Source organism: Gallinula chloropus, assembly GCF_964237585.1.
Source record: "Gallinula chloropus genome assembly, chromosome: 2".
NCBI lineage: Eukaryota > Metazoa > Chordata > Aves > Gruiformes > Rallidae > Gallinula > Gallinula chloropus.
Genome location: NC_140086.1, coordinates 51894558 through 51921048, shown reverse-complemented (window position 1 = coordinate 51921048; position 26491 = coordinate 51894558). Strand labels below are relative to the sequence as shown.

Here is a 26491-nt window from a genome sequence, read left to right as displayed (position 1 = left end):
TCTAAATTCTGCAGCTCACCTCAGCCTCTCTGGTTGGAAATTATTTCTTTCATCTGTTTAAAATCTGTGAGTCTGACCTCAAGAGAGAATAACCAGAGACCATATAAAATAGGAAACGTTCTTTTCTTCATGTCCTTTGTTGATGTTGATTTTTTTCTGAGTGCCTCACTGGACTTTTGTGTGCATTCAGGTCATGCTTTATTTGCTGTGATGAGACACCCATGACCTAACGAGGAGCCATGTCCAAATCTAGTGCCTCCTCAGAGGGAGGACACTGTGCTGATTTGCCTGTAGGTCTTGTGCCTTTTTTTAACTCTGGGCCCTGGGACAGCCAGCGATGAGAACTGGAGACCACTGGGGCTGTGCACCCAGAAGACACCTGGGTTTCCCAGGGTGTCTGCCTAGCCCCACAGCAGCATGATGCCACCTGAAACCACCCCATCTTTCCTGGAGGTTGCCAGTGGACTTAGAGACTGCAAAGTGTTATTTCCCCCTGCCTCTCTGCCTGGTTCTTTTTTCCCAATCTGTAAGTCTCTTAAGCATGGAGAGATGTCTCTGAGAGCCTTTTCTACAAAAATGGTTGCAAGTCCACGAGAAGGATCTTTTTGTGCACGTTCTTAGGGCAGACACTGCTAACGCTTCATCTGAGCAGAGAGCTGCTAATGGGAAAATGTTGTGGTAAGACAGCTCTCTCAAGTCCTGGAACTGATGCTAACTTTGTGCTCCTTTATCATAAAAAAGTAATAAGAAGCATGCTCTTAAACACCACCTGAAATAAAAAAACCCATAATGAATAGTTGTAATTCCAATTCATTTGTGATTAATGAACACAAAGACATGGTTTCCAGTGCCAAGGCTGTAGACTGTGGTTGTGAGGCAATTATTTTCTGAAGGAACATTTATCATCGCATTACCTCATTCCAGAGGTTACTTAAAAGATGGAGGGTTTCACAGTTAAATTCAAGTCTTTTAATATCATCATGTCTGTGTTTTGCATGCTAGACCACTGAGCATTTGTTTTTGTTTTCTATAACACTTGTGCGTCTGTCAATCAACAAGTCATTTCTGAGGAGATAGTCTTGAATATACCATGACTGAGTCCTATTCTAACTGAAGTTCACTGCAGTGTAAGCACCTCTTGCAAAGAACTGTGTTCTCCGTGAAAGGAGAAAGAATAAACTTACCACTTAAAAATTCTGCTTGTACAGTTGTAGTGCTTTCCCAGCTATATATTCAATGAATTCAGCACTCTTTGGATCTAAGCTGGCAGGAACTTTAATGGTGAAAGTAGGTGAAGTCAGAATATTCACATCTACCACTGTGTCATTTTTACCAGAGGGGTCCCCAGGTACCACCTAGAAGAGAACAAAATCAGTCCTTTAGACATTACAAACTACTGTGTACTTTCAGTTTTGTTTATGCCTGTTGTCTTATAAGGGGGAAATTAAATCGAGTAATATTCCAGACTTGTCTACTTTCTTTAAGTTACTTTCTTCTGCAAAAACAGTGGGTGTCTGAATTTATGCCAAAGCTTGTTGTAGGTGGTGCAAAGAACTGACGTGGCACTGCAGGACCATATTGAAGAACTGTATGTTAATATTTACACCATGAACTGCATCTACAGAGAGTTTCTGTTCTCCTGATGAAACCTCTGTGTGAGTTGTCCAACTAATTTCAAGACAAAGGTTTTGCAATTGGAGTTACTCATTCCTGTGTGTTTTTCTAAGCCAGACTTCGTACTGTAGCTTTATTTTTCCAGAGCAGATATCTCAGACTCTGTTGGGAAGGGGTGCTTAGGTATCACCTGTCCCTTTGTTACTGACTTTGTGACTTTTGGTAGAATGCACAAACATTTTGTATACAGTTGTGTATTAATACATTGGATTTCTGACTCAGAATGGAGAATAGGATTTGTCCGTTGCCCAGGAAAATGGATTGAATATACCTTGGATATATTCTTGTGTGTGAGATACAGTTAATCGTGATGTAACTATTGGAATCTTGACAGATTGCTGTTAAAGATACGCAGCTTCCGCTGCAACAACCTGTATAACGTTTGTCTTCTTTGAGCTTTGGGATGTGTGTGCAGACATAGACATACAGTTGGATATTCAGTGATCCGATACGGATGTGCTCATGATTGGTACAGTGAAGTTTATCTGGGAAGGCGATGTGAGGCCAGTCAAAGCTGCTGGTGTCAATTTACTCTGTCAGCCATCAATCAGACCAAAAGAGGAAAATAATTTCTCATCTCTGGAGTTGGGGCTCATTGAGTGATTATCCAGCATACATAAACTCAAGATGAGTAGGAACTCTGTGTTTTTAAAACCAAGCATTGCACATGTACAAACACCCACAATCCCCCAGAGCATAAGTATGAGCGAAGCACAGGTCAAAGACAACACTGTGCAATAGTTGCCTTCGTCAAGTAACCCTTACCTTAACTATATTGAAAATGTTTTCTGGTCCAATGGTCATATTGGATAACTCAGACACCCACCCAAATCTTTCTTTCATTTTGTTCAACAAGTAGGAGGTGTCTTCTGTGTGACGCCGAACCACCTGGAGAATCTGCTCATACTGCTCCCCCGAGAGATTAACCAGTTTAAAGGCTTCGTCAAACTTGATGTGCAGTTCAGGAACGTTGGGGCAGTCTGTTAGAAGAGACAGCCAGCGTGAAGCTGATAGGAAAGTACTTTGTCTTGTTCTTAGTCTTTTCTATCCTAAATACAGAACACTGTAAATAAATCTAGCAGTGGGGCATGTTTTGCGTTGGAGTTTAAATAATGCTTAAAAAAACCCAGAGTCGTTCTTGCTGACCTATTTTGGTAGATTTAGTTTAGGCTCATAATGTCTAAATGGATTCGCTGAATTACAGTGACTTACCAAGTACTTTAAGGTTTGTATCATATTTCATGGTAATAGATTTTCTGTTACACTAAATAAGAAGTGGCAGAGTTTACATACAGCAACTGCACAATCTGCTTATACTTTATCTTTTTTTTTTTTATTTACATTGTTCATACTCCACTATCAATCCATCCCAAGTACATAGGCTATTACAAGCAAGCCCATCATGTATGTTATCTTAGAATCACAAAACTATTTGGGTTGAAAGAGACTTCAAAGACACTCTAGTTCCAATCCCCCTGCCATGGGCAGGGTCACCCTCCACTAGACCAGGTTGCCCAAAACCCCATCCAACCTGGCCTTGAATACTGCCAGGGAGGGGGCAGCTACAGCTTCTCTGGACACCCTCACCACCTTCATAGTGAAGAATTTCTTCCTTACATCTAATCTAAATCTTCCCTCCTTCAGTTTAAACTCATTGCCCGTTGTCTTATCACTACATGCCCTTGTAAATGGTCCTCTCCAAATTTCTTGTAGAGCCCCTTTAGGTAGGACCTGGAAGGCTGCTATAAGGTCTCCACAGAGTCTTCTCCAGGCTGAACAAGCCCAGCTCTCTCAGCCTGTCTTCATAGGAGAGATGCTCCAGCCGTCTGACCATTTTTGTGGTCCTCCCCTGGACTTGATCCAACAACTCCATGTGCCTCATACCTTGTGGGCACCAGAGCTGATCACAGAACTCCAGGTGGGGTTTCAGGAGAATGGAGTAGAGTGGCTTTATCACTTCCCCCAACCTGCTGTGTTAAGTCCTAATATTTATCTAACAATAGCTAGACATTAGTAAGTGGCTAGTATCATCTGTCACGCATTCAGAACTGAAGAGTGCTTTTTTTTTCCTTTGCTAAAATACAGATTTTAAACAAGAATATTATATAATTCCTACAACAATTACTTTGAAAAAGTTCAGTTTATTCTCTGTCAAGTAGGACTGTCAAGGGATGCCTTTAGGCTGATGGTACAGTAACCACAGATACCAACTGCTATCTGTAATTCATGGTTGTAGACAAAAGGATATTTTTAGTGAAATGGAAGAGGTGCAATATTCTTCTCAAAATGTGTCATTAGATCATTAACATTTGCTGCACCAGAGGTGTTCTGAAGGTACTTGGGTTTAAGCATATTCTGTGGCTTTTAAGACCTGAATAATTTTGGAAGCACTGATGTGTTATGCTGCAGCAGGAGTCCTGAGAGCACTTCTAGGTGATGCAGTCTGATTTTTTTCCAGGTGGCCGTGGAATGCATGCCAGAGGTTTGCCATCTCCTTACATACTGACAAGCAGTCTGGTTTTTGTCTTTCACATCAGGCCTGTTTGCTGACAAAGAACCATTAACAGGCTCTTCAGCTTCCCTGTTGGATGGCAACTCCAAAAAAATGTATAGGTATTTTGTTAGAGAGTGTAGAACTTCTCTTCCAACCCCCAGCAATATAACTGAGTTATACTGACACTGTGTGGAGACAGCGGGGAAAGGTAATTGAAATCCTCTGGAATAAGGAATAGTGTTTTTATCTGTAGCTACAGTAAAAACTCAGTGACTAAATGTCAATTCCAAAGCTGTGGAAACAGCATGGTAGAAAATAACAGCCTCAAAATCTACAAGCCAGTGATCAATGTGCTACAGAAGAAAAATATAGGAAATAGCTACTTACCGTGCAAAAGATTGTCTTGACATTTCTGACACCTCTCATGAAACTGTGGGCATCCAGAGGAGTTCTCCCGAAGTTCCCTGCACAGAGGCCTCCGGCGCCCTGACCCAATTTTTGAGAACATGCCACTTCTTTCAGGATCTAGAATGAAGTCACAGTATTTTTAGACTGCCATTAAGCGTAGGTCTTGATAAATACACGTTTGTTACCTAGCCTGTGCTATAACTTCTTGCCCTTAATCCAAAACATATCCCTCTTCCCCCCCCCCCCCCCAAAAAAAAAAGAAATAAAACATTAAAAATTGGAAGTCAGGAGAAGATACAAATCATGTTTTCTGTGAAGGAATTCATGCCACTATAGTACATTCCCTTATAAAGGCACAGCAGTGCATTCCCCACTAATGGCTGAACAATTGCTAAAATTAATACATGCTATTGCTACATTATGTAAGTTCTGATAAGATCTTTTTGACCCTTATAAGTCGAGATGTTTCATAATCACGTACAGCAAGATGAGAGAGAACAGTACCAAAGCTTATTTCTACAGTAACATGGGTCATGATACAGGAAAAGCCAAGAACCACTATTGTAGAACCACTTAACTTTGTATTTCCTGATGACTGTATAGTGGTTATGTCACCTCATACTCAGAGTCACGGCATGTCCTTACTGTGATCTCCTTCTGAATAGCCATTGGCATGTATTTGAATAACACTTGGTATTCTATTTGCATTAATTAGTAAGATATGAAGGATAAGGCTTACTTCTATTCTAAAAGTTGACCATGGGTTTTTCTTCTCCATGGAGAGTTGACACCTAAAACCACAGTTATGCCCAGAATTTTTCTGGTCACTGGCAAACCTAATGCCTGGTTTGTGTTGGATTGGCACGCCGCGTTGCTGCTGTAGCCTGGTACAGGGCTTGCAGTTGTCTGGCTGAGCTTAATGTCATTTGGCAAGGGCAGGGATATGCCTTGACATCTCACAGAGTTGCCCTTTTTTATTTTTGAGAATTGGTGACTTGTCAATATGATGTGGTGCATACCATACCCTGACAAATGCTGAGATCACACCTGTCAGTCAGCCCTATGGAAACCGCCATTCGTCGTGAATTCAAGAGCTCCCGGGGAACTCCTGCAAATGTTTTTTTGAGAGTTGCTGTGAAAATCAGGCTGTGTAGGACCTGTGAATCCCTTGCAACATTTATTTGAGATTTTTGCATGATTTGTACCTTTCAATTTAACCGATAAAGTTATCCTTGGCCAATGCCTGTGTAACCAAGAAACCCTCCAGAGCTTCCACGGCATCTCTCCCGCTAACACAGCGCAAACTGAATCATTAACCGCATTTTAGCAATCCTGAGGGGTTTGATGTCATTGGCAGTGCAGCTGATTCTCATTTTGTAACACTTGCCTTTGGCTTGTTCTGGCACATCTCTTCTGATATCTCTATATTCATCAAATACTTCAGTAATCACCTCACTGACACCTTCAAACACCGTCTTACTGAAATCAAAAACTATCTGTAAAAAGCCAGGTATACCCCAGCCTTTCTGTGAGCCGTCGTTTCCAGTGGTGTCCTCTGGTAAAGCTGGCATGCTGGGGGACTCGTGCAAGTCCAGATCAGACATGAAATACGTCTGAAAAGACTGGTCAAATTCTTTTTGCATCTGCTTGAAGAAAATGAAACTTCTGTCAAATATCGAGCCCATGTCTGATAATAGTTGGCTAAATAAGTCTTCCATTTTTACTAGCTGGGTATCCTCTTTCTCAGGCTTTTCGTTGAACTGGATGTCTTTTCCTTGATCCTCATGAAAAGTAAAAATGAGTGGAGGTATTTTTCTCAAAAAGTCTTCAACCTGTGTATAAGAAGAAGATGGATCAGCTGCCTGATGAGTTACTGTTTTTTCATCTCTCAGGAAAATGGTTCTAATTTTTTTCTTCCAAAACCCCACAGGAACAATGCCCTTTTACTAACTGAAAACACAGAATATTAACCAAAGTCATTTAAGACACTAGACTCTAAAGCATGAAAGTACCTTCAGCCTAAATCATTAGCTCCAGACCAGGTCTGGAGTAAAAGATTTGCCACTTGGCCTTTAATCTGCGGGGTCTTGAAGTTAGTATTGGTGTTTGGATTTCTTCCAACAGTTTGGACTTTATCTTGGAAACATTTCAGTGGTACTTATCTGTAGTGGAGGGAATAGAAGATGATTGTTCTCCCTGTGATCTGTAAACACCCTACCCTCTCTCACCAGTGGCCCTGTCCTCACACGGTTGTGCAAGCCGAAACCCATTAAACTGAGTGAAGCAGTGGACAGATGCGATGTTTTGTGGAGCTGCACTCCATGGCATTGCAAAACTGGGGAGGGTTAAGAAACACCCTGCCAAACACATACACATACAAATATATCATATACATTTTCAAAGTTAGATCAGCTGCTTGATCTGATGGCTCGTGCAGCTCGGAGGGAAGGTGAATTGTGAAGCGGCTCTGCGGGAACAGCCTGAGCCAGCAGTGCCCCTGCTGACTGTGTGTCATCGGCCACAGCTATTGTCTTTGTCCTCTTTTTTTTTAAACGATATAGGTCACGACGCATTTCTCACACTGAATGCTTCAAATAAACCCTATAGCGTACTGAGGGAGTTGCCAAGAGGGTCCAACTCAGTGACAGTGCAGTATGTAACTTTTAATGCAGTAACTTCAACCTGACACCCACAGATTCTTGAAAGTCCAAGAGATACCCTCAGGTATTCATGAGAGGTATCTAAAAACACAGAATTACTAACAGTAGTCCTAACTTCAGTATCTTCCACATTTTTTTCCTGAATAACTGTAAGAATGTGCACAAATGTTAAACACCTTTGCTCTAAAACTTGCCCATTCTGAAACAAACCACATTTAACCAAGCTATCCTATTTTTCAGTGCCCGAGGATGTGGAAGCTAGGTAATGTGGCTAAAATTTTGGCAGCAGTAATCATGCAGCCTCAGTTACTAAGCTGCACATAAAGCATATGTCCAGATAAAAAATGTGATTACAATTTTGTTAAACCTTGTGATAATTATGTGCCAGCCAGGAAAGCATATTTTCTTTTGGGTAGAATTAGGGGAATCTCCTTTGCTGATAGTTTCCTTTATTAAAAAACAGTTAAGCAGTTTAAAGCTATTTTGTTACTCAAAGAGTAGATTTAAAATAAAATACACAATATCATTCTTTCCTGTGTTTAAGTAGGTGATTTTTACACACACACACACACACACACACACACACACACACACACACACACACACCACCCCCAGAATTTTGCTAAGTATATCTTCATTTTTAGCCTGCTGATTTTCAGATGGACCATAAAGAATCTCTGTGGTGGTTTTTTCCACAAACAGGTATTGAGCAACTTAATGCAAGTCCTACTGTGAGAGACAACACTGTGTATCTGGAGTGACTCCCTTGGAGCCAGGGGAATAATCAGTGGCCATGGAGTCACGCCAGTGTGCAACCAAACTCATTTTGGCTTGGTGTTCAATGAATATAATTGCACATAATCTCTGCCATGCAACTTCTTACTTCTACACCCTCCAAATGAAATTAATTTTAGTAACCTGATAAAACTGGCAGAGCTGGCACTGAGAAAATAAGATGCGCTCTCTCTAAAACTGTTCAGTGAATTCAAGAGTATTTCCCAGATAGACAACTTCTACTTACCTTTCTTCTAAATGTTGACAAGTCATGTTTGCAAGTTGTATAAAATCTCATGCAGGTACTTTCCAGGCAAGATTGACATTCATCCCATAAATTTTTCAAGGATACTTGACACTGTCTTTCTTCTTCTTCTAATCTTTCCTTTACTTCATCCATTAGTCGCAAGGCTTGCTAAGTAAGAAAAAAGATGCACTTGAGGGTAATTTTCAGGTTAATATTCTAAATACTTATCCCAGTGTTGATCACTCAGTTTGGCTGTTTGTGGTTCCTCTTTTTGCTAGTTCCTAACCATTAGGGTAGGTGGTCTTCTCAGCTGCAGTCCCATATGGAGGAAACCAAAAATTAAAAAGCTTTTCCTTAAGGAGTTTTTCTGATGGGGTTCTCTCAGGGGGCACGGCCTGCAAGCCCAAATGGATCTCTATAGTATACCTGGATCTTGAGGTTATGAACCCACCCCCCCCATTTTTCTGTGCAAGAAGCATTCAGCCCCTAACAAGGCCATGTGCTCAATTCGGATCTTTTTTCTCTGAATCGTATCTGCAGTATACATCCGTTCCACAAACAGCCCTTTTTTGGTTGCTTTGCTCTGTCCTTTAAAGGACTGATACTTTGTGAGGCTAAGCCCTTGCCATGCATAAATTCTTTCTCTAATGCAGAAATATGTAAAACTATAGCATTCCCTCTGTTGGGAATAGTCAAGACTGCAGTGAGGGGGGTTTCTTCCTGCTCTAGTGGAAGTGTGAGGCACTTCTTCCATACAGAAGAGAAACAATGATGCATTTTACAATGCTGCTTCTATTTAGTGGATCATTCTCCATCAGGTAGATCACAAAGCTGAGCAGATCAAAAGAAGCATTTTAGAGTAGTCTTGGCCAGGGAAAGATAGAAGAGCTCTTACCAGCTTGCACATCATTCATTTCTTTCTACAGGTACAAGATATTTTATTAGGTTACGTTTCCAAGCAATGTTCCGGGTTGTGCCCAAGTATGACAGAAACCTTTTAATTGCTCAGTCTTAATCCTTTCTGGCAGCATTTCAATAGGGAAGAGGCTCACAGAAGGGAAAACTGTCAGAAATGTGCCTAGTGGAGACAGTGAGGGTGGCCTCCGTAAGCCTGTTTAATTACATTCTGATCTTTCTAATATATTTATTCAGTGTTTTATGAATTGTCACTGTGGATATAAGTTCTGTGTAAACGCAATCATCTAGTAAGAACTAACAACAGCATAGATAATGGGAGTGTACTGGTGTTACTAACTATGTTAGAAACCCATCAGGTACTTTTTTTGCTTGCTAATACAGATTAAACTAACTGCCAGATGTTGGCCCAAGTAGAAACTTTCTTTCAAGTTAGGAACTTTGTGTTTCTTAAAATACACATTGATCTCTCATTCTCAGGATCATCTGAGCAATGTGGCTCTGAGCCTAGGTATTGTGCTAGGACGTTGGAAATTCCCCTGATCCCATGTACGTTCTCTACAGCAAATTATAGTTTGTTTATTTTTCTGAAGGCCTGAAGTTTGCAAAGCAAGCTGGGAAACATCTTCTGGCCCAAGCTGTATACAGACACATGAGGCAGGGCTGCTGGACCACCTGCATGAAACAACTTTATGTAGTTACTTGCAGTTGCCTTGGTCTGAATTCAGTGAACCAGAAGATTTGGAGAAATGAGCAGTAAGCACAATACTTTATTCAGCAAATTGCTGTTGCAGCATCTCTGAATTCTGGATATCATAAAACTCAGCTTGTCTCTCTAAAGTGATATTTGAGTCCACGTACAGCATTTAATGTCTCTTTTTACTGCAGAACTGTTGTATAAGGGAGTGGAACAATTTCCTTATGAGGGCAGGCTGAGGGAGCTGGGTCTCTAGCCTGGAGAAGAGGAGACTGAGGGGTGACCTTATTAATGTTTATAAATATGTAAAGGGTGAGTGTCAGAGGGTGGAGCCAGGCTTTTCTCAAAAACACAAACAACAAATTCAACAAAACCACAAACAACAAACCTCAGATGCACTTCAATTACCTGTTTCTCTTCACTGCTCTTCTTCAAGGTTTTCATCAGATCTACGTGCTTATCTTCATTTTTTTCCATCATAATTTTCATCTGCTTAATACCAATCAAAGCTTTTTTTACCTCTTCATCTACATACTTCTCTCCAACTTCAGATAATACTAAAAGAAAAAAAAAAAAAGCTGTATTACATAGCATCTTAGCCAGATGTTAACACTGGCACAAATTACCATGCACTGATGATGAAGGAGAATGAAACAGCCCTATATTTCCCTATAATTGCACAGCCAAATTCTTGAGATGGTAAATGCTGAATAATACACAGCCCATCAATTTCCATCAGATAAAAATCAGGCCAACAGCCTTTGCCAGTGATTAGCTGTGTGTAACTCAAGCTGAGTATGTGGCTGTCCCACTTCTGGTCACTGAATCTCAGAATAGTTGAGACTAGAAGGCAGATCTGGAGATAATCATTGAGTCCAACTCCCTTGCTCAAAGCAGGGTCTTGGGACCTTATCCTGGGTTGTCGGTAATTCCAAGGATTATTTGACAGTTTCCTAATGACGTAAGATACTCTAAAAGCAAGCTGAGACATGTTCCCTTTGTATTTTGAAAATATAAGTACAGGTGGCTTCAACCTGCTTTCATAACAGTACATTTTCTAGACTTCCTGTGAAGTAATGACTGTAGAGTTTTGGTGAAAGGCCAGGTTGTCCCACATGTTGCACCTTGAAGCTCTCTGCATGATTGCCTATCCTTAATCTGTATTTGCTGCCTTTGCAGAAATACCCTGAATGTCTCTGGACCTGTACAGACCACATCACCCTGACACTGCCAAAAGTACATTTCAGTCATTTCTTCCTTTACATCTTTCTTCCCCTCCCCTAAATCTTTGTTTGTTACAGAAATATTATTGATATAGACTGAAGCAAAGGAATATTTCATGTCTGATCCTTTTGGGATTCCTAACCACAAAATAAAGCCATGTTTAAAGGTGATTATACACAGAATAGCTGCATTTAGTTTAAATTAGGTCATTTTATTTCAATTATTTGCAAAAAACATCTTTTTCCAGCAATGTATGCTAATTGTGGAATAAACACCATGAAAGGTTATTTAAGCAAACAAAATAATTCAGAATGTGGTGGACTGAATTTTGGGTTCAGTTTCTATTCTAGTGTTCTATGAGCACCAAGTAACCTATAAAAATCCTGTAAATATTTTTTGTGAGGAGAAGCTTATCTGCTAATCCCTTTTCCTTCTCATCCCAGCTGTTCTTATCTCCCCATTGTATATGTGTGGATGCATGTAGTCAGCTAAATTATGGTTCCTAAACTCCACACATGAGCATGGATACTCTTGACACTAGTGAGTGAGGAAGTCAGGATGCACCAGGAAATTGGAGACCTGGGCCCAGGTGCTTCTAGCACACCCCTGGCAAGAAAGCCATACATACCCTTCAGGTTTTCCCGGAGATTCATTTCCTCCTGCTTTGTCGGTGCGCACTGATGACCATTCAGCCACAGCACATATATTATAAATAACCAAGAGGGCTTCATGTTCTTTCTGTTAAAAAAGCAGGTCCATACAATTAAATGTAAGTATCTTCACGATGTTCAAGTGCCTAAGTGCAATGGTTACTAAGTATTATACAAGTCCCATTACTTTGAATTTGATATTTAATACTTTTGAACTTAATGCTTTCTGAGATCTTTACTATGCACCTAAATACTACTGTTAATGAAAATACATGAATAAGAAGCATGACCTCATTTGCAATCATGTATTCAGACCAACTAGATTAATTCCACTGAATTTCCACAATGGTGCAACAGAATCAGGACATATATACATAAAACTGGAAGCTTATGCAGCCCCGTCTGTCCTTCTACCTTGAGAAACACAGTAGCTACTGATCTCTCACTCTGTTCTTAGTTCAAATTATAAATGCATCCATGCAAAATATTATTGCTCAATTTAAAATGGAGATTTCTAAAATATTGTTTCATTCCTTCTCTCCAAGCATGCGACTCCTTTCACTGTCCTTCAGGATAATACTTAATAGAGCTGACACAATAATAGGCGTTCCAAGAAATTGGCAGTTAGAGCAGTTTGTTTTCTAAACAAACACATCAGCAACTGAAGGAAATTCCTACAAAATAAGGCAAAGAAATACCATTTGCTTTATTTCCCTCCCAAGAGCAGTTAGAAGAGAAAGGTTTATTTTTTAGAAACCATGCAGCTACACTTTATAGTTCTCTCCTGATTAAGTGAACACAATATCTAAGTGTCTTGTTAGCCAGCATAGCCTTCTTGGAGATGCAATTATCAGCTGCAAGTGCCTATGTAAATTAAGAGCCTGGATTTATTTATAGCCTGGCTTTACTTCTACGGTTGCTTTCATATGTATCATGCCTTTAGACCAACTAATTTTGCAAAGAAATACAAACCCATCACCAAAGAAAAGTAAAAAAAACCCCCACCAAACCCCAAGATATTTACCATTAATACTGAAACACCTCCTCTGCAAAACTGCTCCCTGCGTCGGGAAGGGGTCGGCTTGTGTTCTGATCTAATTGCCGGCAGTGTCAGGGATTTTGCCATGTTCTACTTATCTGATGAGAAGGTATTTAATCCTATTAACGGGATGTCGCCTGGTTAGGCCCGGAGGGTTTTGGGTGTGCGAGGCCTCACGCTCGCCGCTGTAGGCAAAGCCACTAGAGGGAGCGTCGGGCAGTGCTGCGCCGTTCCCTGAGGCTTGGGCCTGCGATCTGTCAGTCTGTCTGGTGTCGTTAGCCTTTCCTGTGGTGAGCTCCTCCATCGTCTTGCTTTTTACCTTAGGAGATATCGGCAGCTTATGTTCTTAGCGGAATTGTCACGGTTAGTTTGGCTAAAAATAGCTGCCAGCATTTAATCTCTTCAGCGTCATTTTAGTTTGCGATGAAAAGCGCTGGGTTATGTAACAGCCGCCTTTGTGTACCTTCTGAAGATACAGATATAAAGCCGAGCCAGGAATCCAGGTGCAGGCTGGTGTGTGAGTACAGTCTGAAAGCAGATAAGCAAATTTTGGCATTTTGTATATCATTCTACTTGCTAATGTTTTGGAGGGGTTGCCCTCTTAATGATTTCTTCAGTTAATCCGTGTGTGCGAAGTATGCCAGGGATTTGACCTGCATGAAGTTTGGGATACCTTGAAATGAGCTATTTAAATTCTAACAGAAACTTGATAAAAGATTTGGGCAAATACTCTTAGCAAGTTGTATCCTACCTTGTGATATTCAGCAATAATACTCCCTTGAAGTCAAAGAGGAAAGTAGATGTCAGTAGCTCATGGTCTGTAACAGCAGTTTTAAAACATTCCATTTTTCTTTCTTTACCTTGTAGTCCATAAAAGCCAATTGATGATTGATGGGTAAGATCTAGCATGATTAATGCTGCTTAGCCAAAGAGATTTGAGGGGTTTATTTTTAAACACATTATCAGGGAGTGTGGAGAACCTGTTAGCTCAAATGGGAACTGCAACTGCTCAGTTTGCATTAGAAATTAAGATAGCTCCACTCTTATTTTCTGAAAATGACGGATGGGAGGGGAATATGTATTTTCTTTTAAACTACATGAATTGCTGGCTCACTGTAATGCTAACTCCTTGACCAAGGCTCCTCATGGCACAAAGCCTTTCAAGTTCTCTTTTGTAGCAATACCAAGCAAGCATCCTTGTAGACTTCGCAATCCCCTGGCCAGACTGTCTGCTAAGCACCCCTGGGGCTTGGGCTGAAGTAAAAGGGACAGGCTCGCTCTCTCTCCCTGGGCCTTGTGCTTGGCTCAGGGTAGAGTAAATGGAAAATACATTTGCACAAAGAAAGACAATCTATTATAGACACTTGTGAAATGTGTGTTATTAGCTGACATGTATAATGAATCCTAACAAAGACTTAAGTCTTTTACTGCAGTAGTTTACTCCCTCACTTTTGGCATTTATCTTTGCTACTATTAATTTACTGGGAGAGGTTACTACTGGTCTTTCTAGGCCTGACTTGCTATAGAGAAAGCCTTACTTGATCCAGAGTAAAAAGGGCAGTTTCAACACATCACCCCTAGCTCCCAGGAACTTGCAGGAAGCAGGTGGTCTCAGCCGCACAGGGCAGGCAGCCCCTGACACAGATCACATCGCTGATTTTCAGAAGTCCCCGTCTTCTGAAGGTCTCTCTGGGTCTCTGGTCAAACACGCTCTTGGCACCTTGCAAAGCCAAATCTGCAAAGAGAAATCTGCACCCAACCTAATGCTGAGACAGGGAGTTCTGGTGGGTGTTGGGCTCCTTTTCTCAATTCAGTTGATTTTGAACATTGCAAAGTGTGTTGCATTGTCTTAGATGTTATTCCTCGCACTTTATTATTATCACATGGAAATAGGCATTTTTATACCTATCTATCTAGCAATCTGTCTTTACACAAAAGCACCAAATCCTAGTACTTTGCTCTCATATTATTTCATATATATCTAATGGCTGAAAGAGGAAGTCTAAAGAACCTGAGGATAAAATTGTCTAGAGTTAGTATGCCTGTTAAAGTTAATCTTGGGTTTAAACTTAACTTTTGAAATGCACTTAAGAACACAACACCCTATTCCTGAAAGGCATTTATTAGTTGCTCTCACTCTACAAACCTTCTCCTCTCTTATTTCTGTTTTGAATTTAATTAAAGAAGAATCTTACCAATTATGCCTTCAGGTTTCATATCAAATATCCACTCTTTTCTTTTAACATTCCAGATCTGATTTGCAGTGACACATTGTGGAGATCTCCAATTTTTCTCTCAGCTGCCGTGTTCAACAGTTTCCTCTTAATATTTTGTTTTCCTCTGAGTTTGAGTACTTTGATCAGTTATAGTATGCCATGTCATGACATCGTGCTGACATGTTCATTTTTTCACAGTCTAATACAAGCAGATGGTTCAGTATCTACCAATGCTGTTGCAAATTCCAAGGTACTCTAATATTGAATCATACTGGAGACAGCCTCAAGGAGTTCTTGTGAGCAAGTTATAGCAAGTGCCATTTTTCCTCACCCCATCTATTATTCAAATACTGCTGTGTTTTAATTGAAATTGATATGTATACATTGGAAAAAAACAAGGAAATAGCTTCCAAAGGGATTTCAGTGAAAACAGGCTTTTTGCAAGATACTGGTATATTGAAACGTAAATAGTTGTAATGATGCAGTTGTAACACTGAGCTCGAACCTAGCTGAACTCGAGCGTTGTAGCTGCTTTGTGGAGTTTCCTTCTGTCCCGTTGGATGACCTCCACGAATGTATAACATTTTTTCACAATGTACTGTGATTTCTCCCTTTTTGTTGATCCATTCCACCTGGCAGGATTAAGCATCAAGAAATATGTTGAAATGGAATTTCCTGTGTTATACATCAGCTGTAGGATTTTGTCCCAGTTACACATTTACATGATTATTTGCTGTTTGGGAGAGTTGTTTCCTACTATGTATTTTCACATTTCTTTCTGAGCTGGGCCAGTCATTCAGTGATCGAGCTGACAATACCTGTATGTACTTACAGACTCTACAAGCCATGCAAATTGCTACATATTGACATTAAATCTCCTGATACTCCTATGAAATAGTCCCCAGTTCTACACAATCTTAATTAGCTTTATTTGTAAGCACACCATTAGTTCCACTGCTTTGAATTGAAATTAAATCCTAGCAGGGGTTTATGGTGTAATTACATGGCTAATGTAAAGCATGCACAGAGATTTGCTAACAATGTGGGTTTTAAGGCTACAGAATTGAACTTTAGTTGTGTAAAGGTTTGGTTTGGTTTTAATCCTTTCTAGCACTTCAGGAGCCGCTGAGTGGTTTCTGCTTTCTCCTGTATTTCTAAAGCTCTTGTAGCCGTCCTTCAGGTTGTATTCAGTCTCTCTTTGAGCGCTACCTGAGCAGCTGAAGTGAGGAACCACAGCTCCTTCTTTAGTCATTCTGGAAGGGCTCAGACTTAAGGAGCTGAGGCTACCCTAAGTTGGACAGTTAGAGTTAGCATAAGCTACACATCTCACAAAAATACCACCTCAGGTGCCAGAAGCAGCACAGCTTTGTTAGCATGACAGGATCCCAAAGTTCAAGAGCCCTGCAGCTCAGAGTCAGGCCAACCCTATCACCCTGTCTGAAGGAGGGCCAGGCGGTGCCAGGTCAGGACTCCGCGCTGTGCTCAGCGCACACATGAAAGCAGTCTGAAGGCATGAAATCAGCCTGATTAAGTTTCAACATAGCTCTATTTGGAACTATTTAAGCTACAGCTTTTGAGGTCAGCAGGACCTTATTCACAAGGCTTGGTGAGCCTTTAAATGTATGAGGTGATTCTGATTTCCTTTTGCTTGTCTATCCATGGGCACTCAGGATGACTGTTAGGTGTAGAAAAAGTCTTCCACTTCCCTGCTGAAGTTTTTTTTCCAAGCCCTCCAGGGCTTTGACACGCAGCTCTAAATACCAGTCCCAGCAATAACGTGACAACTCTTGTTCGCAGGGCCATGCGAAGTGTCTTCACGCCTTACCCAGAAATGTTGTAGAAGGGACCTATTGTGACACTGAACGCTATTCCATAAGACAAATCTATAATGTAAAGGTATTTAATTAATTTTAAGGAACAGAGGATTAAAACCCTAGGGTTGAATGGAAGACAATGCAAAGCTGAAGGCTAAAAACTGTGCAGTTGTCTTCAGAATCTGTGCTTGGGATATCAGCTAACTATTGAACTTGGAGTAGCACTATTCCTGATGTTATGTTATCAGCAGGAGATATCAAAGTCAGTGCAAGGATAACAAAATGAGTTAGAAACAATTTATTATAAAGCTATAAGGCAAACCTGCATGGTACAGTTACACAAACAGATTTCAGGAAGCATTTAATACTAAAATGCTGAAGTTTTGAACCAGATGTTTTGCAAGGATTTAGTTTCAAGCTTCCCTAAGAACATTAAAACAAAACGTTTTATTGCATGCAGACATGTAATATATCAGCTTTCAGCCTGCAACTGAAAGGAACAGGGTTCCTTGTGTGTATTCATCTGGTTTGCTTAAGCATAGCTTCGGATCAGCTAGTTAAAAGGGTGGCTGCTTATTGGAAACCACTTAATGAAATTAAGATGACTGAATTATCAGTTTGTGAGGTGCTGAACAGCTCTTGAAGATGCTGCTAACCGCCCTAAGTCTGCTGCTTTCTTGAAAGGTAATTGAAGGCACTCGGTCTAGGGCCTTGATAATACTCCATAAAGAAACTGGAAATTGCTTCGGTAGGCAAATGTTCTCTGGCTGGAAACTCGGCCTCTTGCTTCTGCTGCATTTAAAGTGAAACCTCCTCCGGTGCCAGCAGGACAGCAAGCCTAAAGAGGGATGTCTGAAGATAAAGCTTCCTCCACATAGCTGATAACAGGACACACACACAGTCCCCTTGCTTGCAGTAGCAAGGAAGTGGAGGAAGTAAAGCTGGAATGCTGCCTGAAGCTGACTTTTCCTCTATTTCAAATATTAGGGACAGTTTCTAAGAAGAGCCTCGCTGCAATTAGAATTAATGACTTCATGCTTCTAAGAGTTCTTGCTTAATTGCTGTCACACATGTTTTTGCAGCTGTCCTTTTATGTAACCAGTACACTGCCCTATGCATCCGCCTTCAAAGTGCTGTGAAGAAACAACATTAGTTACGGAGACCTGACAAATGGGGAGAGAATAAAAAAAGAAAAACTGAATTCAGAGCAAAGGAGAATTAGAACCAAGACCAAAAAGTCAGAAAGGGGAATGAATTTGAGATAGAAAAGACTACAAAGTACTAAAATGCCAGAGGAGAAACTGATGAGAAGGGTCTCTCCAATTGCAAGTATATCGAGTAAAATATACAGTTGGGGTTGTTCAGCCTGGAGAAGACTCAGGGGAGACCTTCCAAAGGGGGCCTACAATGAAGCTGGGGAAGGACTTTTTAGAAGGGCATGTAGTGAGAGGATGAGGGGGAATGGCTTTAATTTGAAAGTGAGTAGATTTAGATTGGGTATTAGGAAGAAATTCTTGACCATGCGGGTGGTGAGGCACTGGAAGAGGTTGCTCAGGGAGGTGGTGACTGCCCCCTCTGTGGCAGTGTTCAAGGCAGGGTTGGGTGGGACCTTGAGCAGCCTGGTCTAGTGAGAGGTGTCCCTGCCCGTGGCAGGGTGTTGGAACTTGATGATCTTTAAGGTCCCTTCCAACCCAAAGCATTCTGTGATTCTCTATCCTCTAGCAACACCTCATTAGTTACTGCAAACAACTGTAATGTAGGAAGCCCATGAAGATGCACATGTAGCAAGACACATACATAACCCTTGAAATAATTTCTTGTTCTTCATGTCCTTCTGCTCTGGTACAGAACCATTCAGGCAAAGAGTGAGGGGATTTGCCCACTGTGAAATACTAAGCACTAAGGAAAGAATTGTAGGATTTAACAGTTCAGATTTCAGTCTGCACACTGTGTGCACCTCACCTAGTGAGCAATCTAGGTTTTATTTGTAGTCAAAGAACAGCTCTAGACTACCTGCTGTAGACTTTGACATCAGAGATAGATGAGTTGCACTTTGGAAGACCCTATTTTCCTCCCATGACTAGAAAGCATACACATGAATTGGGCTTGTGTGGCAAGGTTTTGGCAGCAGGGGGACTACAGGGGTGGCTTCTGTGAGAAGCTACTAGAAGCTTCCCCATGTCCAATAGAGCCAATGCTAGCTGTCTCCAAGACAGACCTGCCACTGGCCAAGACCAAGCACATCAGGCAGGTGGGTTAACATATTTAAGGAGGAAAAGCTGCTATGTAACAGTGGCTGGAAGAGAGGAGTTGAGAACATGTGAGAGGAACAATTCTGAGGAATTGCCAAGGTCACCAGTGAAGAAGGAGGGGGAGGAGATACCACAGGCACAGAGATTCTCTTGCAGGCCCTGAGAAGACCATGGTGAGACAGGCTGTCCCCCCTGCAGCCCATGAAGGTTGATTGTTAAACAGATATCCGTCTGTGGCCCATGGAGGACCCCACACCAGAGCAGGTGGATGCCTGAAGAAGTCTGTGACCCCATGGGAAGCCCATGCTGGAGCAGGGTCCTGGCAGGACTCCAAATCCAGGGCAAATGCATCTCATGGATGTGGCATGCAGTTTTGAGGAAGACTCGATTTGTTTGTGTTTGGCAGCAGCATCCTGAGCTGCATAAAGAGGATTGCCATCAGGTCAACTGTGGTGATCCTTCCTTCCTTCCTACTCAGCACTGGTGAGACCACACCTGGAGTGTGGGGTCTAGTTCTGGGCTTGCCAGTAAGAGACACAGACACAGTGGAACAAGTCCGACCAGGGCAATAATAATGAGGGACTTTAATAAGGTACTGGAGCATCTTTCTGTGTTTATCTAGCTTTGGGGACCCCAGTACAAAAAAAGATGGACCTTTTAGAGTAGGTCCAGAAGAGGACCACAGAAATGGTCAGAGGGTTGGAACACCACTCCTTTGAGGAAAAGCTGAGAGTTGGGCTTGTTCAGCTTGGGAAAGAGAGGCTCTAGGAATACCTTACTGTGCCATTTCAGTGCTTAAAGGGAACTTTAGGGAAGATGGAGAGAGACTTTTTACCAGGGCCAGTGTTTACCCAGGACCATGGGTAATGGCTTTAAACTGAAAGGGAGTAGATTTAGACTGAATAGTGGGAAGAAATTTTTTACAATAAGGATGGTGAGACGCTGGCACAGGCTGCCCAGAGAAGCTGTGGCTGCCCCCTCCCTGGCAGTGTTCAAGGCCAGGTTGGATGGGACTTTGGGCAACCTGGTCTAGTGGAGGGTGTCCCTGCCCGTGGGTGGGGGTTGGAACTAGATGGTCTTTGAGGTCCCTTCCACCCCAAACCACTCGGTGATTGTGTGATTCTATGATGTGTATGAAGAGGCCAAAATAGGGTATGTAGATAACCTGCTAAATGTGGATATGTGCAACGTCTGTCACATAGAGAAGTTGACAGGTTCTGAGCATTCAAACATGAAGCACAACCAAATTAGAAATTATTTCAAGCTGTACAAAATTCTGTCTGCCATTTTCTAGCACAATCTGCAGTCACTGAGATGGCAGCTACCACATCTAAATCATCATCTTTCTGTAAATATGAATCAAAGGGTTAAACTAATAAAAGATGAAGGCAAACTCCTATGGAACACAGTAATTTACTTAAAATTAGGCTTCAAAGTCATGCTAGATTTTCACTTTGAGTTTGGGTTAGCTACACTATAATTAGAATCCAACACAGCATTACACAGCCTGCTGTCTGGATGGTGGCTTGTAGGGATTTCTGATGCTGATGTTTTTAGGTGTTCCTACAGATAAAGGATATAAAAAAAATCTTGGAAAGCAGGCTTATTGTGGTTATTTAGCAGAATGGAGAAAAAAAATGTCTCCAGCTCGAGAAGTCCGTGAACTTCTACCTGCTGGAAGGATATTCACTGTAGGCTCTTATCTATGCATTTATCTGGGAAGTATTTGTTTTCTCATAAAAATGCTAACGTGAGATACTTCACTGTTTTTCAGCTGTACAGGGGTTTTTTATGGCTTTGCTTGTCTGACTCAGCAATTGCATCAGAACTTTATTCTAGAAGTTACTGGAGTGATGACCTCTTTGCTCTTAGAGGATCTCCTTTCAGTGGAGCCCTGCCTTTCCTCAACTGTGGAAAACTAAGCTACCTCCTATGCAAATCAAGGCTAGTTTGCACCTCTACATTGAGTAGATTTTTATAAAACTTGAAGGTGTAAAAATGTTCACCTCAACTCCAATTGCAAATTAGGCAGAAGAATACAATCGCTTGCTCATTGAAGTTGAATTGTACTTCTTTAAAAACTGGATCTCTGATCTGTACAGTGTAGTTTGTATCTACTAATTACTAATAGACAATTTAATGAGAAAAGATTTTTACTCCAGGAATATTTACAAAATTCTGGAGTATTGGCGTAGAACTCTATGTTAAGGAGTAGCAACTGTATGTTAAGGAGTAGCAACTGTATGCTAAGGAGTAGTCTCACTGTATATTCTGAGTACCTTACAGACAGGGTTCAGTTCTGCATCTGGTCAACAGGCAGATGTAGACGCCCTCAGAAAATAATTGAAACCACGAGGTAGGCAGTACTCAGCTTCCGAGCTCGGCTGATCTGAAACGGCCGCTTCGCACTGTCTGCAAAAGGAGTCAGGGCCCCTGGTCACCTATAGGTAGGGCACCCAAACATTCAGTGACCACTGCTGAATTTTCTGTGATAAAATAAATTCATTTGAAACACCTGAAGTGCCAGAAAGCTTTTAAAGGTCCTTAGCACGGATGTAATTACGCTGCAAACATTATTCAGAAATGTTTTGCTCTTGGCCCTGAGACACAAAACCTTGTTATGTGTTTTCATACCTGTGCTCAGGAAGAAACGAGCTTCCACTTCAGCCCTTCACCCTTGTGCCTCCAATATCTCTTATCCCAAGAGCAGATTATTTCAGGTCTGTCCCTCTGCCCAGGTCTTGCACATTCAACTGCACACACACACACATTTATATATTAACAGAGGAGACAACAGGTCAGACCCTCAGCTGAGGTAAATAAGCGTAGCACCCTCGTGTCTGCAGGCGGCTCTGATTCATACCAGCTGAAGACCAGGACATTTTCCCTAGGTCTGGATTCAGTAAACCACACACACGCAGAGTGCAAAGCAGCCTATTGTTTGAAGGAAACCTTTCTTGTTTAGGGCACTGCTGAACAAATAAACTAGGCAGCAGAGGGAATTAGCAGGAATGAAGAGCATTAGTTCCTCAGAGAAAATAACATCAAAAAAGCCCTTGGTATCCATCAGTCAGAATTCCTCCTGCGCTAGACAAAAGCTGCGATGGAAGTTGCTGTGTTGTAACCTACACGATCCCATGCTGAACTATTTACTTGAAACGCTGAGCTTCCAACACATTGTACAGATCAAGTACCATGAGCAGGGAATGAGTAAATGAGAAATTAAAAAGATTTTAAATGCTATTCAGGCATAGTGCTTAACCACACATTTAACTTTTAGCCTGAGAGTAGTCCTGTTGAAGTCAGCGGGATTACTTACGTGCTTAAAGTAAATCAGGCGATTAAATGGCCCTCTGGATCAGGATTTTAAAAATCTGAGTGGCTATTACTTAAAAATGGATATAGTACAACAGGGGAAGGGAAAGAGAGAAATCTGGTTTCCATCCTCTGTTTCAAGCGTGCGGACAAAGGCGTGATAAGATCTAGCACCGGGAAGTTAAGAGTTGGAAAAACCTAGCCTTGAAATAAGACATTTCCTCATAGCTGTGAGGAAAATATTGAGACAGCTTATGAGAAGGAAGTGGATTTACCCTCACGTAGAGTTCCTATAATGACATTAAATATATTAAAAGAAAAAGAGGATTAATCCAGATTCTAGAAGTAAACTCGATGGCTTATAAAAAAGATTAGGCAGTTCCTGGAGGAGATACCCCTCCACCAGCTTATTACAGTATACTGGTCCAGGTCCAGCCTCAGTTCAAGAGATTCCTAAACCACTGATAATGAGACAGATGGTTTTATATTGCCCTGCTTTTTGTATTTCTTGTAAGCATCTGCTGCTTTTGGAAGCAGTAGTGGGCTAGACATATTTTTGATTTAACCTTATAAAATCGTACTTCTTTTTGATTCTGTGTTATACATACACACACATCAAAGGGAGCATATAAACAGGAGGGGAATCAACTTTTTGAAAGGGTAGATAATGGCAGGACAAGGGGGAATGTATTAAAGCTAAAGGAGGGAAGGTTTAGATTAGATATTAGGGGGAAGTTCTTTACAGAGAGAGTGGTGAGGTGCTGGAACAGGCTGCCCAGAGAGGTGGTGGATGCCCCGTCCCTGGAGGTGTTCAAGGCCAGGTTGGATGGGGCCCTGGGCAACCTTGTGTAGATCCAGGCCTGGAGGTTGGTGGCCCTGCCTGTGGCAGAGGGGTTGGAACTCTGTGATCCTTGGGGTCCCTTCCAACCCATGCCACTCTATGATTCTATGATGACCGTGACAAGGCTAGGGTGACTGGTATTTGCAGTATTTTTTGGCCCTAAAGTATGTCAGCCTTGCTTCTGCTTACCACCTTTGTTCATGAGTTTGAACAGAAACAGCATTGATTAAATTTGCTTCAGCAGTCTGACAATCCTCAGCTTCCTTCAGGATTTGGGAAGGAAGTGGGTACCATGCTGCACAGCCAGCTGTGTCACGGTGGCTGGTGATAGAGCTGGAGCCTATTGGGAACACCTCACCTGAGCAGGTCCCAGCTGCTGGAGTCTCACACCCCATAAGGAAGGGCCCTCTGCTTCTCTCCATGGCACACACTTTCTAACCTCTTGAGGAAAAAAATGCCATTTCAGTGCTGGCATATTTGGATAAAACTTGAAAAACTTGCATATCCTGTGATTAACTAGAGATCAGACAAAATGATCTCATTAATTTTTTTCTGGCTCCAGAGACTATAAACTCTTGTCCTGGGTTTGGGCCCATCAAAGCCCATCTGAGTCTCTGGAAATACTCCTGTTGACTTCAGTCTGTATGAACAGGACTTCAACTCAATCTGCAGCCTCTGCCTGAATCAGTGGGAGTGCAAAAAGAATACAGCTCAGCTTGCAGTAAGCACATACACCTAAACCACAAGCAGGGCTACTCAGAAAAGATGGGTGTTAACATCTTCACAGGAATTAAATGTGTGATCCCCCAATTAGCTGAAGATATCTCCAGGAGATTATTCTGCTCAGCATTATGAAAAGTCTGTGAAAGTTTAAAAGCTTTTGGAGTTCCTTACAGGGAGAGGAGCTCAGCATGGGCTATGGGCCCTGCAGGATCCAGCCACTGGAGAAAAGCTGTTTCACCGCAGTTTGTCCGTTTCCCAAAACAAAACTGAGAGCAGCCCACATAATTTACATGAGTGTTGGCTGGGTTTTAAATGAGAAAAGACTCCTGCTCTGGGCCAGAAGCACAGCTGGTATAACCCAAAGGATCTAGTTCATAGCAGTAATATTTTTCTGCAGTTTTAAGCCAGAGCTCCTACAAGTTTCAGTATGACAGCTCTTAGCTTTAGAACCCAAGACCTAACAGAGTGCTGGGAACAATTAACTGTGCACTTTTCCCCAAAATATTACAGTTTTGAGAAGCCTATGTCTTTCACAGCCCAGAGATGATTCCAATTTAAATGTTAGACTCTTTGCTAAACAGTAAGCTGTGATTTTTCTGTTCTTGCTTCTCTAATGATATAGAATCACAGAATCACAGAATTGTAGGGGTTGGAAGAGACCTCAAGAGATCGAGTCCAACCCCCTGCCAAAGCAGGTTCCTTAGGGCAGAAAGATCAGTGAAGAACAGGCACATATTTGATTATAAAGTTAGTCATTGCCCTGAGAGGTGTACATAGCATTTACGTGTCTGCCATTTAAAGAATCCCATTTAAATTATAAGGTATTTCTAAACATTAGTTGAAGAATGAGGAATATTTCATTTTTTACAAGTTGCAGTAACACAGACATCTCAACAACTTTGCAACATTATTGTCTGTATGCATAGTTCCACAAAAGGACATGTGTGTACAATGGCTTTGTGATTTTGTGGGTGGATTTGTCTTCTGCACTTTCCAGCCTTGGAATGTAAAAGCTCAGGATTTTATGAGGAAAAGGTAACTTGAGATATAACTTTGCTCTACTTGGCAATTCAAAATTCCCACAATCAAGACCAAAAATTTTAAAGGGTTTAAGGATTAGTATTATTTTTCTTCACGTGGGTATAATAAATTAGGGAGGTAGCTGGTTAGCCAGGCATGGTAACAAAGGCCCTGATTTTCAGATGCACTAACCACCTTGAATTTCTTTTCTAGAGTCTGTCTCCTTGGCTACATCTATTCTGCCACACCAAAATTTTAATTTTAATTTGCCTCAAAGAGCGGGTTTCTATGCTGTCTGAAGTTCCTGGGCTTTTCTAGTTGTCAGCCTACTAGCTTGCTTGGGACATCAGCCAGAGCTTGAAGATTTGTGTAGGTGGTGTGGACAACCCAATATTCAGCCCCAAACACAAGTCTGAGCCCAGAGTTAACATGTACTGCTGTACCCAGAACTGTCTTCCCGAGCTTCCTGCCCTGACCTGAGCAGAGGCTTAAGGTGCATCGCCTCAATTTGCTTGAAGGGTTAGGGACCCATGTAGAGAGCACAAACAGGAGCCCAAGGTCTGGCTTGGTCTCTTGCACTGGCAAGCTGAGGAGACCTCATTCGTGGGCTTTGGGTATGCTTGAGGAAGCAAGCAGTAGAAAACACAAAGCACTAAGCATGTATATGTGAGCGGAAAATACTTCCCTTTCTTCTGATCCCTGCCAGTCTCCTCCATCTCTGCTTCCCCTCTCACTGCCCAAAGCAATGTTTGGGATGGGAGAGCTGATTTATCAGGAACACGTATAAAAAACTTTCACACAGAATTTCATAAAAAATACCTATTGGTTAGAGGCTGGGGGGAACAGGATTTTGCAAGAAAAGGCTTAACAGGAGAAACTGAGCGTTTGGTGCAGGAGTGTGCAGAGAAATGCTGGACTATTGCCATAGGGGTTGGTTGCTGAGAAGGGAGCAGAAGGGTGTGGGGTAGTGCAAAGAGATCCAAGTAGCAAAAATTTAGCCTAAATGTAAGAGGAAATACCCTGGCACTGTTGGCCAGGCACAGAGTCCAAAGGGAAATTCTGGTGTCTGAAGATGGAAACTGGACAAAGAACTTGAAACATATCCTGGGATCTCTGGGAATTCTGCACTGATGGGTAGATGGATGCATGTCTGTCAGTTCAAATACCATGAGCAGAGACACAGGATTAGGCATGAGCTACTAACTCCCACATGGTGGTCCTGGGAGGCTGCAGCACTGACAATGCCCCTTATAAATCTTCTGTGAAGAAGCAAGGTACCCAGGGAAGATGTTTATCACACAAAGAGATAGGAGACCTGACTTCCATGTATCTCAATACCACATCCTTCCTGGTTGTCTTATTTGCTCAGATGCAGAGTTTCCTCTGGAGACACTTAATTCCAGGGAGGCATCACAATTATGTAGATCAGCAAATCACAGCTGTTTCTCAAACCAGATGTTAGAAACTGCCTCCGGCAAGCTTCTCCCAGCAGCCGAGTCGCCTGTGGTCGACTGCGCAGACAGCTTCT

At 41.8% G+C, this 26491-nt stretch overlaps 1 protein-coding gene across 1 annotated transcript; it reads right to left on the bottom strand.

Moving 5' to 3' along the window:
- Positions 1 to 1187: 1187 nt before the first annotated feature.
- CLUL1 (clusterin like 1) lies at positions 1188 to 11824 on the bottom strand (the record flags this gene model as incomplete). Its single annotated transcript, XM_084280475.1, has 7 exons — positions 1188 to 1355; positions 2440 to 2654; positions 4556 to 4693; positions 5964 to 6408; positions 8258 to 8425; positions 10278 to 10426; positions 11722 to 11824. 7 exons carry the CDS (start codon positions 11822 to 11824, stop codon positions 1188 to 1190), a joined length of 1386 nt encoding a protein of 461 aa, XP_084136601.1.
- Between the last annotated feature and the right edge of the window lie 14667 nt (positions 11825 to 26491).